Source organism: Alligator sinensis, unplaced genomic scaffold (assembly GCF_000455745.1).
Source record: "Alligator sinensis unplaced genomic scaffold, ASM45574v1 scaffold153_1, whole genome shotgun sequence".
NCBI lineage: Eukaryota > Metazoa > Chordata > Crocodylia > Alligatoridae > Alligator > Alligator sinensis.
In genome coordinates, this window is record NW_005842099.1 from 2137694 (window position 1) to 2148524 (window position 10831).

The following is a 10831-nucleotide window of genomic DNA, read 5'->3' on the forward strand; positions in this document are numbered from 1 at the left end:
CCTTTTTTAAAGATTATCAGTATATTTGCCCTGTTCCAGTCATCTGGGACCTCTCCCGATTGCCGTGAGTTTTCAAAGATAGTGGCCAGTGGTTCCAGTTGCCTTGGCCAGCTCTCTCAGCACCCTTATGTGCATCGTGTCTGGCCCCATGTACAAGTCCATGTCCAGCTTGTCTAAAAGTTCCTTTTCTTTCACCACTGTCAGCTGCTCACCTCCTCCCCAAACTGCTGCCCAAATTTGTGACCCCAACAAAAAGTGGTAATAGTTTTTGCCGTTTTATCATGGCAGATGTCTGTTAGCTTTATGGCACAAGACCCTGGGCAGCCCAGAGCTGCCTGCACTCTGCATCCACTCCAGACAGGTGCTCCTATGGCTTGAGGGCCCATCCTGCATGCTCCCAGAATTTCCACACAGGATCAGGCCCCTCAAGTCCTGAGTTTCTGCCCAGCTTTCCTCACTTACAGTAATGCGCCCCAAGGAGCCCACTGACATGGCTGACCACTTCAGGTGGTAACATCTATTTATACTCTTAATACTTTTCTTTGTGGCAAGCTTTCTATCTAGAGTTCTATTCTGATGGTGTCCAAGTGTCTATCAGATGCTGTCAGCTGACGAACTATGGTATATTCATGTAAATAGCAAAAAAATTAATGCTTTTACAAAGCGTGTATATTTTTAAATAAGAAAACCCACAGGATTCATTTTTTTGAACCTCCACGTTCTTTTTCATTGATGCTGCTATTGTTGTTTTTTTATTAAAATATTCTAAGTCCTAAATCCTGCCATAGCAGAAGAAGTTACAGGTGTTGAAGGTTCTACTGTATGTGCAAAAAGGATTTTTTTTTCCTTATTGCTCCCATTCCTACCATATTTTCCTGCAGCACCAAAGAATTTGTTTAAAAGATCATAAAGATTTGTTTATTAATGGACTATGAAAAGCCTCCTGTTTGACAAATTGGGAATGATAGCATCTGCATGAGTGCACATTTTCCAGCATATTTTGGGTAAGCCTTCCAAAAAATGTCTATTTTTTTTACCACATTAACCTTTCTGATCTTGCAAATTGTATTCCCTTTGCATCATGCAAAACTATATGCTTTTAAAGATACGCATTTTTATAGGTATTCTATCATTTTGGTTTGAAGTGATGTAATTTTAAATTACTTTCTTTCAGTTAAAAGATGTTTGTTAAAAGAATGTGCAACTTGAGCTGGAATCATGACTATGCTCTATGTGGAAATGTTCAACTTTATTTAACAGGTCAAGTGCCTTTAAATGTTCTCAAGTTGTTCTGAAATACGGCCTCTTATCCTAATGGTGAAGAGTGTTTCTCATTCATATAAAAATAAAATGAATCACTTTTGTTATTAAGACTTCTAAATACCATGCTTTAAGGGTAAGAAACAAGATGATCTCGTTACCATATTTCCTCACGTACAGTGTGCCCCAGAATAAAGACAAAATGAAGAAAAAAAGATCTTTCCTTGTAGTAACTCAGTAGCAGCAGCTAGGGAGCTGAGCCTGCTTACTGTTCTGCTCCCTGTGGATTGCATGCAGACTTCACTTTTGCTTTCCCTGGCAAGCAGCAGAAACAAACTGCTCTCACCATATTTCCTTAAATATAATGCATATTCCAATTTCCAGAAGTTGTTTTTTGAGGAAAAAGGGCACATGCTGCATGTGAGAAAATATAGTATTTTAACCCCTTCAATCAATTCATGTTTGGCTGTTGCTTCTAGGGTCCCAAGGCTCTTCCGCCTCTGGCTTTTGCTTTCTGTTCCTACCCATTGGTTGGGGCTGGGGGGGGGTGGGGGGAAGAGCAGGATAGGTTGACTAGTGGGAGGCTCAGCGAGTCTGCACAGCTCATGAGTCAGTGAGGAGCTTGTGGCATGCAGTCCCCAGCCAGTCAGAAGCTGGACAGTCTAGGCTAAGCATTACTCAGAGTACTTTCCAGCCCTTCCTTTGAAGCTGGCTCACTGGGCAGCCAAAAGAGGGAGACATATAAGGGGTCAGGAAAAAGAGAGCAAGCCAGAGGAAAAATGTCTCAGTGAGATACCCCAAGGACATTGCCCTGAGGCAGGAACTATCCCACTGCTGCTTATCCATTTTATCCAATAAATATTAGATTCAAGATAAGAAAAGCCATTGCACTTAGGCTTATCAACGTGAAATGGGATTAATTCCTATCATGTTCAATGGTAAAACAGCATTCTGTATAGTACACACCAGCATATAAGCTTACTTCTGTTTCTTTGAGCAGGAATTATATCTTCTGTAGACTCCCTGTCACAGCTTCATTGAAGGGTTCCCGTTATATCAAACTGCAAAACAAAAACAGAAGTTTGCATGAGTCTTGCCTGTACCAGCAAGTACACATGCACTGTCACCAATATGTTCACCTTAATACACAGCAGTTGTGTGCATTTTAAAGTTTGAAACTACACATTTCTAAATGTGGCTACCTAATGCAGTTGGTGATACTGTTGTATTTCAGGCCAGAACCACCACGCAACCCTAGTAATGCAATGTTTTAATAGTTCCCTGGACAAAATTTTAAAATGTAAGTGATGCATTAGGAAGCTAGTGGGACATGGACTCCTAAGAACTTCGGCCCTTAAAAAGAACTTATTCTTCATGTAGATGCTACAAGACTAGGTTCAATATCAATAGGTTTGACTTAAGCACATGAAGCTACCTCAGAAAGCATTCCAGTCTGCCTCAGCAACTTTTTGCCAACACAGTGATGGCATTTCATTTTGTAGCACTGCTCCTCATTGGCTTTATGCTGGTGGAGTCTTGTGTTCCTTGCCTTTTGCCCTGACCTGTAGCAAAGCCTCAAACAGAACATTAAAAAGATCAGTTAAGTTTCTGTTGTCACTACCCATACCCAGAATCCCCTGTGGTTTGGCGGTAGACTCCTTGTGCGCCATGCAGTGGATCTGGGTTCAATTCTTGGATGTGTATGTAACTACAGCCCCCGAGGCACTGAACATCTGGACTTGGTCTGGCCTTTGGATTCCTTCTCAATGGCCTAAAGTGGGGATGGGCAGCCTCAAGTCCTCCAGCCTCCTGCCTAGACATAAGTGTTCGAGGTGTGGGTGACCTCTTGCACATACACCCTGATCCTAAAGGATCAATAGCCTGAGTTACATCATTAATCCTGGTTAGTATGTAGTCAAATATCAACAGTCTGAGAACCAGGCTTCTGGTAGTGGATATTAGTTTTTGTCAGAGCTCACCATCATGCCACTTTCCTTCTCCCCTGCTCCAGTGATGAAACATCTATTTTTTTTTCCTTGTATCTATTCTACCTTTGCTATACTTACGCACATCATCAGTATTGCCAGTTTCCCAATATAGCGGTACTATAAGTTGTTATTCTGGGTTCAGACTGAATCACTACTTGTTAGTAGTTGCATATCATGAACCTTTTTCAATAACAAGCAGGATAAGTTGCCTAATTATGTCTGCGTATTTTGGTGGTTTCTCTCAAATTCTTGTGATTTAACTTTTGATGGGGGATTGAAGTAGTGACTTCCAAAGCTAAATGCTTTATCCCTACAGCCTCAGATACGAAGCTGATTGCTGTAGCAAACCTATATTCTCTGTGGATCAGAAACTATTATATCCACCAGTGGTGCTGCAATTCACTTAATAAAGTAATAGGTCTTTCCACTCTTCTACGAACCTACGAGCCACTTTAATGCAATACAGCACAATAGGACAAATTACCTCATCAATCAATTTTCATATTCCCATTTTAGATTTTAAGTCTTAAAATTTTCTCTCTGTAATATCTCCCTGTAGTTTGTAAAACTTATACTTTACAATAAAATAATTTCTACAGAGCACAGCTGAGCTTTTTTTAATATGCAACACTTGCTATGTTAATTGGTGCTACTTAACTGAAAGTCTGCCATGTCTTCATGAGAGAAATCAGGCAAATATCGGATCTGCGTGCCTTTGCAGGCAGTAAGGCTTTCGGCTCTAATAAAACTTTAAGTACAAGTCAGGAATGCACTTCCTGGGACCAGTTTCCATTACAGCCAGCGAGTAGGATCTGATTCCCTGAGTCTGGGTAAGGAGGAACTATAGTATATATTTTCATGTCTTCTAGGCAGATTTTTTTACATTGATACCAGATCCTATTCCTGGTATCAGAAATCTGACCCTGCTCAGGTCCCTGAAAAACTGTTAATGCACCTACAAACATCTTAGTATTAAGGTTAAGTCACCAAAAACACTGAGAACCCATCTACCTTTTGCATTAATGCTATTTAAGAGACTCAAGCAGGATGGAATAGAGTCACATTTAGGTACCCAAACAAGCAGTGTAATCTAACATACATTTAAAACATACATTTCTCCTTTTGTGCTCTGCTTCTGATTTTGGCAATCCCTGCTATGGGTTTGCTAGCTGTCTTTTTTTTTTTTTAAACATTCCATTTACATTTGTCTTTTTGTCTCCCCCCTCCCTTCCCCCTCTGTGTGTATGTAAAAATTGCGATGGAGCTGCTAAATGGAGTGAACAGGGGAAGGTTAACATTTCCCAAATATACTAGAAAACCTTACTTCTGTACAAGAGTCCCCAACCGCACATAAGCCTGTGAGATTCAGTGAGGGTAGCTCCAATTGGCTGAACTCATTTTCTTGAGCTTAACTTCATTAGAAATGAAAGTCTACTTTTACTTAAGAAGTGCTATATTAGGTCCAGCATTCTGTCTATGACAGTGGGAGAAATGGATGCTATACAGGGACAGCATTGAACTGAATACATCTAGAGTGATAGATCCCTTATTCAATAATGTCCTTAGTGTCCACCATTATTGGTTTTGAGATGCCAGAGGGAACATCTCCAACCATACTTCTGACCTAATAAGTGGGCCTGAATTTTCAAAGTACAGCATCCTACTCAGTGACTGGAGAGAAAGACTTTCCAGAGGTAGTCAGGCCCATGGGACAGGCCATCAGACTGAAAAAGAGAATGTGTTCAGCTCTGCTACCGACCTTTTGTATGAACTTGGATCAAGATATTTCATCTTGGATCAAGATTTTTCTCAGAGCCTTGCTTGTTCCATCTGTAATACCACTTATTTATTCATTCTTGGAAATCCACACATGTAAAGTGCTAGATGACAACTAACCGACATAATTAACACCACTGGAAAGAAATTATTAAACAAACTGAAGGAAACTGAATTAATTGCAATATATTCATAGTACACACTATGAAAAGTCATGTAAACTCCATAAATCTAGGAAAAATGTTAAGAGGATGTTATGTCACAGAATAAAATGTTTTTTTTATAAGGAGAGGTTAAACCTGCATTAATTCCAGTAGACCATGTAGATGTGGGTAGACCCCACTGTCCATTCCATGTCCACTTGAGCACTCCAAAATGTTCATCTTTCTCTGGTCTTGACTGGTTTCATTTTATGGACTACTCCCATTTAGGTATTCTTTTTCATCTTTACCAATCCTATTGCTGTGAATTCTCAGTGTGGTTTAGAGTCTAGTCTGAAATGTCATGGTAAGTTTAATATGTTACTCTTGATTCATTTTCTGTTAACAGGAAATTATTTTATTTTAAAATATCTCGTTCTTGAACATAGGTAGGCTAAACTTACCATGGTAAGTTTAGCCTACCTGTGTTCAAGAACGAGATATTTTAAAATAAAAATCCTCATTAACAAAACTCTAATACATGGTCTGCACTATTTATTACTGTTGTACCCTACTTGGAGTTGTACAATAATTATTTTGGGGTTTTTGTTTAGCTTATGGACATTTTCTATAAGAAAAAGTTTCTTTGGCTTTATTTTTTTTTTTAATTAAAAGACAACTATTAGAAATCACTGGGCTGAAATCAATGCATTTCAACAAAGTGAACACATGGTCATTATAACACAACCAATAAACAAAAGGAGCAAAGAAAGAGTAGTAGAAAAATGATAGGATAAAAACATGGGAAAAATGTCTTCCAGTCTGAAGTGGTGATTACACTTATAAGAGTTAAGTTTGCATATACAGAAAAAAAAATGAATAAGAAAATGAAGGTCATCAGAGCTGAGCCACAACATATGTTTTTTAAGTTAACTATTTTCTTTCTTTACTGTAAGATTCCATTAAGTGTATGACTAAGATTCACAGTTTACAAACCAGAAACTAAGAATACACAACTTTGGAGCACTTGCCAATAGCTACAGCTTGAAACTGCCAAAATAGCAGAAGCAAAGAGAACCAGCAGAAGCATGCAGAAAGGTCTATATAAAAAATTCTTGGTGTCAAAAATTCTTCTGACATGGTTTATTTGGTGCTTCTTGCTGTCACCTGATGAGTGCAAGTCATCCAAGATCCAGAGAAGCATATTTGAAGTAGTTTAAAAAAAAAATGCTGTATGCATTCTAATGTGCAAAATGTTATTTACAACACTGGACTTCTTAACCAAAATAAAGGTTTTCAACCAAAAAAATGATTTTAAATTATCTTAAAAGTAGCCTCCTTTAGCCAGTCATAAAAGGCAAATCATTTGGAAAGAAAAAAAAAATCAATTATGCTTCAAAAAGGACACAGTAAAAAATGTATACCCCAAGGGGGCAGGACAAGGGATTGAGCAGGTCATGAAATGTGTTTTGCTTATTTTATTGTCATTGTTATCACACAGGCTTCTTCCATGTCTTAAGCTGTGCAATGCTTGGAATGCAGATGGAACAGCTTCCTAGGATCTTCAGGAGTGATGTTATAGAAGTAAAGCCATACCAAGTCCTTGGTGACCTGCCACTTTACTTTCTGCTCTGCATCGGCTGCCTGGAAACAGTAAAGTGACATTTACCTATGCCTTGTAGTAGAACAAATATTTTATATCATGTTACTTTTTTCTTCCTAATAAAATAAATTTTAAACAAAGTGAAATCATATTAATGTTTTACCAGAATGACTGCTTTCTTAGAAACCACCTACGAACCACTTGAAAATGTTAAAAACCTTAACTACAGTGTCAATTAAAAAAAAAGGGAACATTTTTCTACTTTAACTGATTGCTTTAAGGCTTGTGAATTGTGCTTCAATTTACTCGATTCCAGGACAAAGTATATCACCCCATTTAACACAGGGGAAAAAAGCTCATCTTAGAATTGAGTATAAGGTAGGGGGACAAGCAGCTGTTGCAGCTCCTGCTTCTGCCCTGACTCGCTTCTTCTCCCCATCTTCCAGTCTGGTAGCAGTGGTGAAGGCAGCACCTCCATCTGGGCCCCAGAGCTGGGACTAGAGCTGACACAGCAATGCTGCTGCCGCTGCTGCTGCTAGTAGTGAGCTGGGCTGGGGCCAAAGCAAGCACATGCTCCGTGCCCTGGGCTGAAGCGGGGATGGAGCCTGCTGGTGTTGGAACAAAGGGAAGTGGCAGGGTAGGAGGGGAGGCAAGTCAGGGGACAGAGGTGATGGGTGAGTTAAGTAGGAGGGGTAGGCAGGGGGTCTGAGGCTAAAGGGGGGGCCAGGCACAAGGGGGGGCAAGTTGTGGAATGGACAGGTGGCAGGGGGCAAAATGTGGGTGCGGGGCAAGGTGCAGGGATCAAGCTGCTTGACCCCCTGCAACAGCCTCCCCCCCCACCTGTTTCGCTACTGCCTTCCCACCTCCTGCCCACCTACTATCCCCCATTTTCCCCCTCATTCTGCCCCTCTACTGTCTCCCCCAGTGCCTGCCTCCCCACCACAGCCTTCCCCACTGCAGCAGTGGAGGGGACAAACTTAAGATAACTTTCCAATAATTAAATTTTATACATGGAAAATTATGATAAACTCATAAATTTTCTGTGTATAGCATCTAAATATTGAAGGGCTGTCACTTGAATTCAGGTAAATATGGTAATTTTTGTCACTTAGGCCTGGGGTAGAAATTACCAGTGTGCACGCACACACATCCACCCACCCACTGACCCCCTTTAATAGTCTGAAATCAAACTGATTGTGTTGCCCCGTCTTGTTATAAAAATTACTCTACTAATTTCCCATTGAAAGTGGAAGGTTTTGTTCCCTACTTGAGATTCTTCGTTGTACACTCATACCCTCCCCCTTTTTGGAGATCCTTTAGGTCCCTCACTCAGGCACTTTTGTTTAATAAATCTATCCCTAAATCTCTGCATTAAGGATGTTTATATTGTATATGACATTCAACTTAGTGTAAACTTATTACTTTCAATTTTATTTACATTGAATGCTCTTTCACATGACCCTCTGGGCAAACAAACTGGAGATTTCTGTGAAATTTCAGAGGGAATATTCCTTTAAGGACTATAAGATGATTCATACCACTCAAAGCTTTTGTTTCATTATCTGAAGACACAGGCAGAAAACACCAGCAATTTACAGTGAAAAGTTTCCTAACAACCCAACACTTGACAAAGCTCAAGTTCTTTAGTAAACACAGTCTTCTTTTGGACTCTGAAATTCTCTCTCTCAGTTATTTCCTATATTGGGTATACACCATATACCAAAGCTAGGAAATCTGACAAGCTATTTAATCTTCTTATACTGTTCGAGTAAATAGTATTTCTTACCCTAAATCCGCTGGACTAGTTTTTTCCAGAGGATGTACTCGTTTTTTTGGTTTTCTGTGGAATTCCAGCAGAAGGCTCCACAATAGCTCCTTTAAAGAAAAAAAGAAAAGAAAACCCAGTGCTGTACACATCAATAGTTCTTATATAAACTGAGTAATTTCAAAATACATATAAACACACAGGTATCCATCAATCTATTGAGATGCAGAGATCACTATCCTGAGCTATATATATATCATTCTGGTTTTGTTATACTGCAAATAGTTATTACATTAACTTTTTCTTAAATTATTCTTTTTAATCTATAAGGTGCAACTCTACTCTGCCTCCTGCCTATACAGCATTGCCATGATTAACTGTAACTGAATACCCAAGACAAACTTTGTCACACCCTGTAGAAAGGTATTAAAGAGAACAGCTTTAGAAATGTAGTCTGCATTGCTAAGTTTGTCTTGAGTCAAAAAATAAAGGAAGAAATTTATCAAACTCAACAATGGATGGAAAATACAGTAAACTTACTACATCAAGGATGTATAGCACAAGCTTTCATAAATAGAGGGCTTACATTCAAGTTCATTTTTAAAGTGTTGTCAGCTAAGAGCTACTGGAAATTGCAGAACAAGAAATCCACAGATTGGACTGTGTTAAGCATGGCCGAAACCAGTGGTCACCAACCCATCAATCCTGATTGACAGGTCAATCCTGGAGCACGGGCGGGGTGGGGCGGGGGCATGGGCCCTGGGTTCTCCGCCGGGCTGCACCCAGTGGCGGGAGCCCCACCACGCACTCCTGGATTTAATCTAATTTCTGCCCCACAGCTTCAAAGCACATATAACTGCTAACATCTTCTGCTTACCCAGATCCATTTTATTTCACATTAACATTTGCCAACAGAAAGTGGTTTGATCCATCAGATTGCAAATTGCTGCCAGCTACAAATTAATCAGTTTAATACAGAGAAAAGGAATAGTGGTATAATGCTCTTCTTATCATTCTTGCTAACCGTATCTTGTTTTTATTCCCAATCTCTTTTTTGAAGAAAATCTCGTATTTACTCAAATACAAGATGAGGTTTGTTCCTCCAATCAGCATGCGGAAAAAGGGCCCTTCATTTTACATTTACATACCAGGAAACCTTGTTACATACATTGGCTATCATTTAACTGCTGCCAAAACCAGCATGCACTCAGTAATGGAAATCAACTGTGAAGCTGATTAAATGCAGCCAACGCTGAGCATGACGATAAAACACATGGCCCATATTGATCCACACAGTATTTCAATTCATAAATTGCCATCTTCAAATGTTTTCTTCTGGTGGAAGCTAGTCCCTTGACCAAAAGTAGGTTTCTCACCTTCCATACCACTAATGTTGCAGAAGTAGTTTGGTTCTTAGTGTCTGTGGGTATCTGTACACATGCTGGACACCTGCTCTAACGTGTTCTAATTAACTGAGTCTGCTGGAGCGTTCTAATTAGAATGCTTCAGCAGCTTTGATGTCATGTGTATTCAGTGTCCCCGCATTTCAAAATGGCTGTGGGGGCACTTAACTAAAGCTCATCAAATGAGCTTTAGTTAAAGCACCCTGCCACAATTCTGGAGCATGGGATGCTGAATACACAAGATGCTGTGGGTGTTTTGATTAGATCAACTCCCAAGGGTGCATGGCAGGGAAGCAGTCTGAGGCAGCGCAACCCCAGACACTTCTCTTCCATAGCCCTGAGACACGTGTGCAGCCGGGCCAGAGCTCCAGTCCCTGATGTAGCTGTTTGCAGCTTGTTCACTGCTGACTGAGCAGCTCAAGTTCTGTGGTGGTAATGGCTACATGTGCCGCAGGGCACATGGTGAAAGGGCTGGGGTTGCATTGCAACAACAACAAGGGTCAGCCCCTGGCACACCAACATCTTCCAAGTCCAGGTTCTGGGGTTTTTTGGCATTCGACCCAAAAATGTTGCTGATCCCTGCTCTAGTACTTGAAGCCATTACCAGGTTCGAGAGCAGGGGTAGGCAACGTTTTTTGGCCGGAGTGCCGAAAAACACCATAATGCCTATCTCAGAAGGTGCCGGAGTGCTGGCATGGCAGACAAACAAAATGAGGGCAAGGGGTACATTGCAGGATGCCCTGACTTGTGCCCCTTGCCCCCCACTCAAATCCTCTGCCCCCCACCCAAAGCCTCTGCCCCCTAGCCCTACTGCCCCGCACCCAAAGCCCCTGGCCCCCCAGCCCTACCGCCCTTTTCCCCCTACCCTGGGCTCTGTGGCTGCTAGCAGCTACCCC

The 10831-nt window shown here is 40.8% G+C and overlaps 2 protein-coding genes and 1 long non-coding RNA gene across 3 annotated transcripts in view; 1 reads left to right on the forward strand and 2 right to left on the reverse strand.

The window, feature by feature from the left end:
- Positions 1–3958, reverse strand: part of LOC112550403 — a 15820-nt gene extending 11862 nt beyond the window's left edge. The window contains exons 1-2 of the long non-coding RNA XR_003094220.1: positions 2696–3958; positions 2243–2321 (exon numbers count right to left, since the gene is read on the reverse strand). This is a non-coding gene — a long non-coding RNA (uncharacterized LOC112550403). The remainder of the gene's footprint in view (positions 1–2242; positions 2322–2695) is intronic.
- The window catches only part of PLAGL1 (PLAG1 like zinc finger 1), an 85972-nt gene extending 79179 nt beyond the window's left edge, over positions 1–6793 (forward strand). The window contains exon 9 of the mRNA XM_014520237.2: positions 6666–6793. The gene's annotated coding sequence lies outside the window, so the exon portion shown is untranslated. The remainder of the gene's footprint in view (positions 1–6665) is intronic.
- ZC2HC1B (zinc finger C2HC-type containing 1B) overlaps positions 6672–10831 on the reverse strand; it is a 20549-nt gene continuing 16389 nt past the window's right edge. The window contains exons 7-8 of the mRNA XM_006024242.3: positions 8554–8642; positions 6672–6808 (exon numbers count right to left, since the gene is read on the reverse strand). Coding sequence (XP_006024304.1) covers positions 8569–8642 — 74 coding nt within the window. The 3' untranslated portion in view covers positions 6672–6808; positions 8554–8568. The remainder of the gene's footprint in view (positions 6809–8553; positions 8643–10831) is intronic.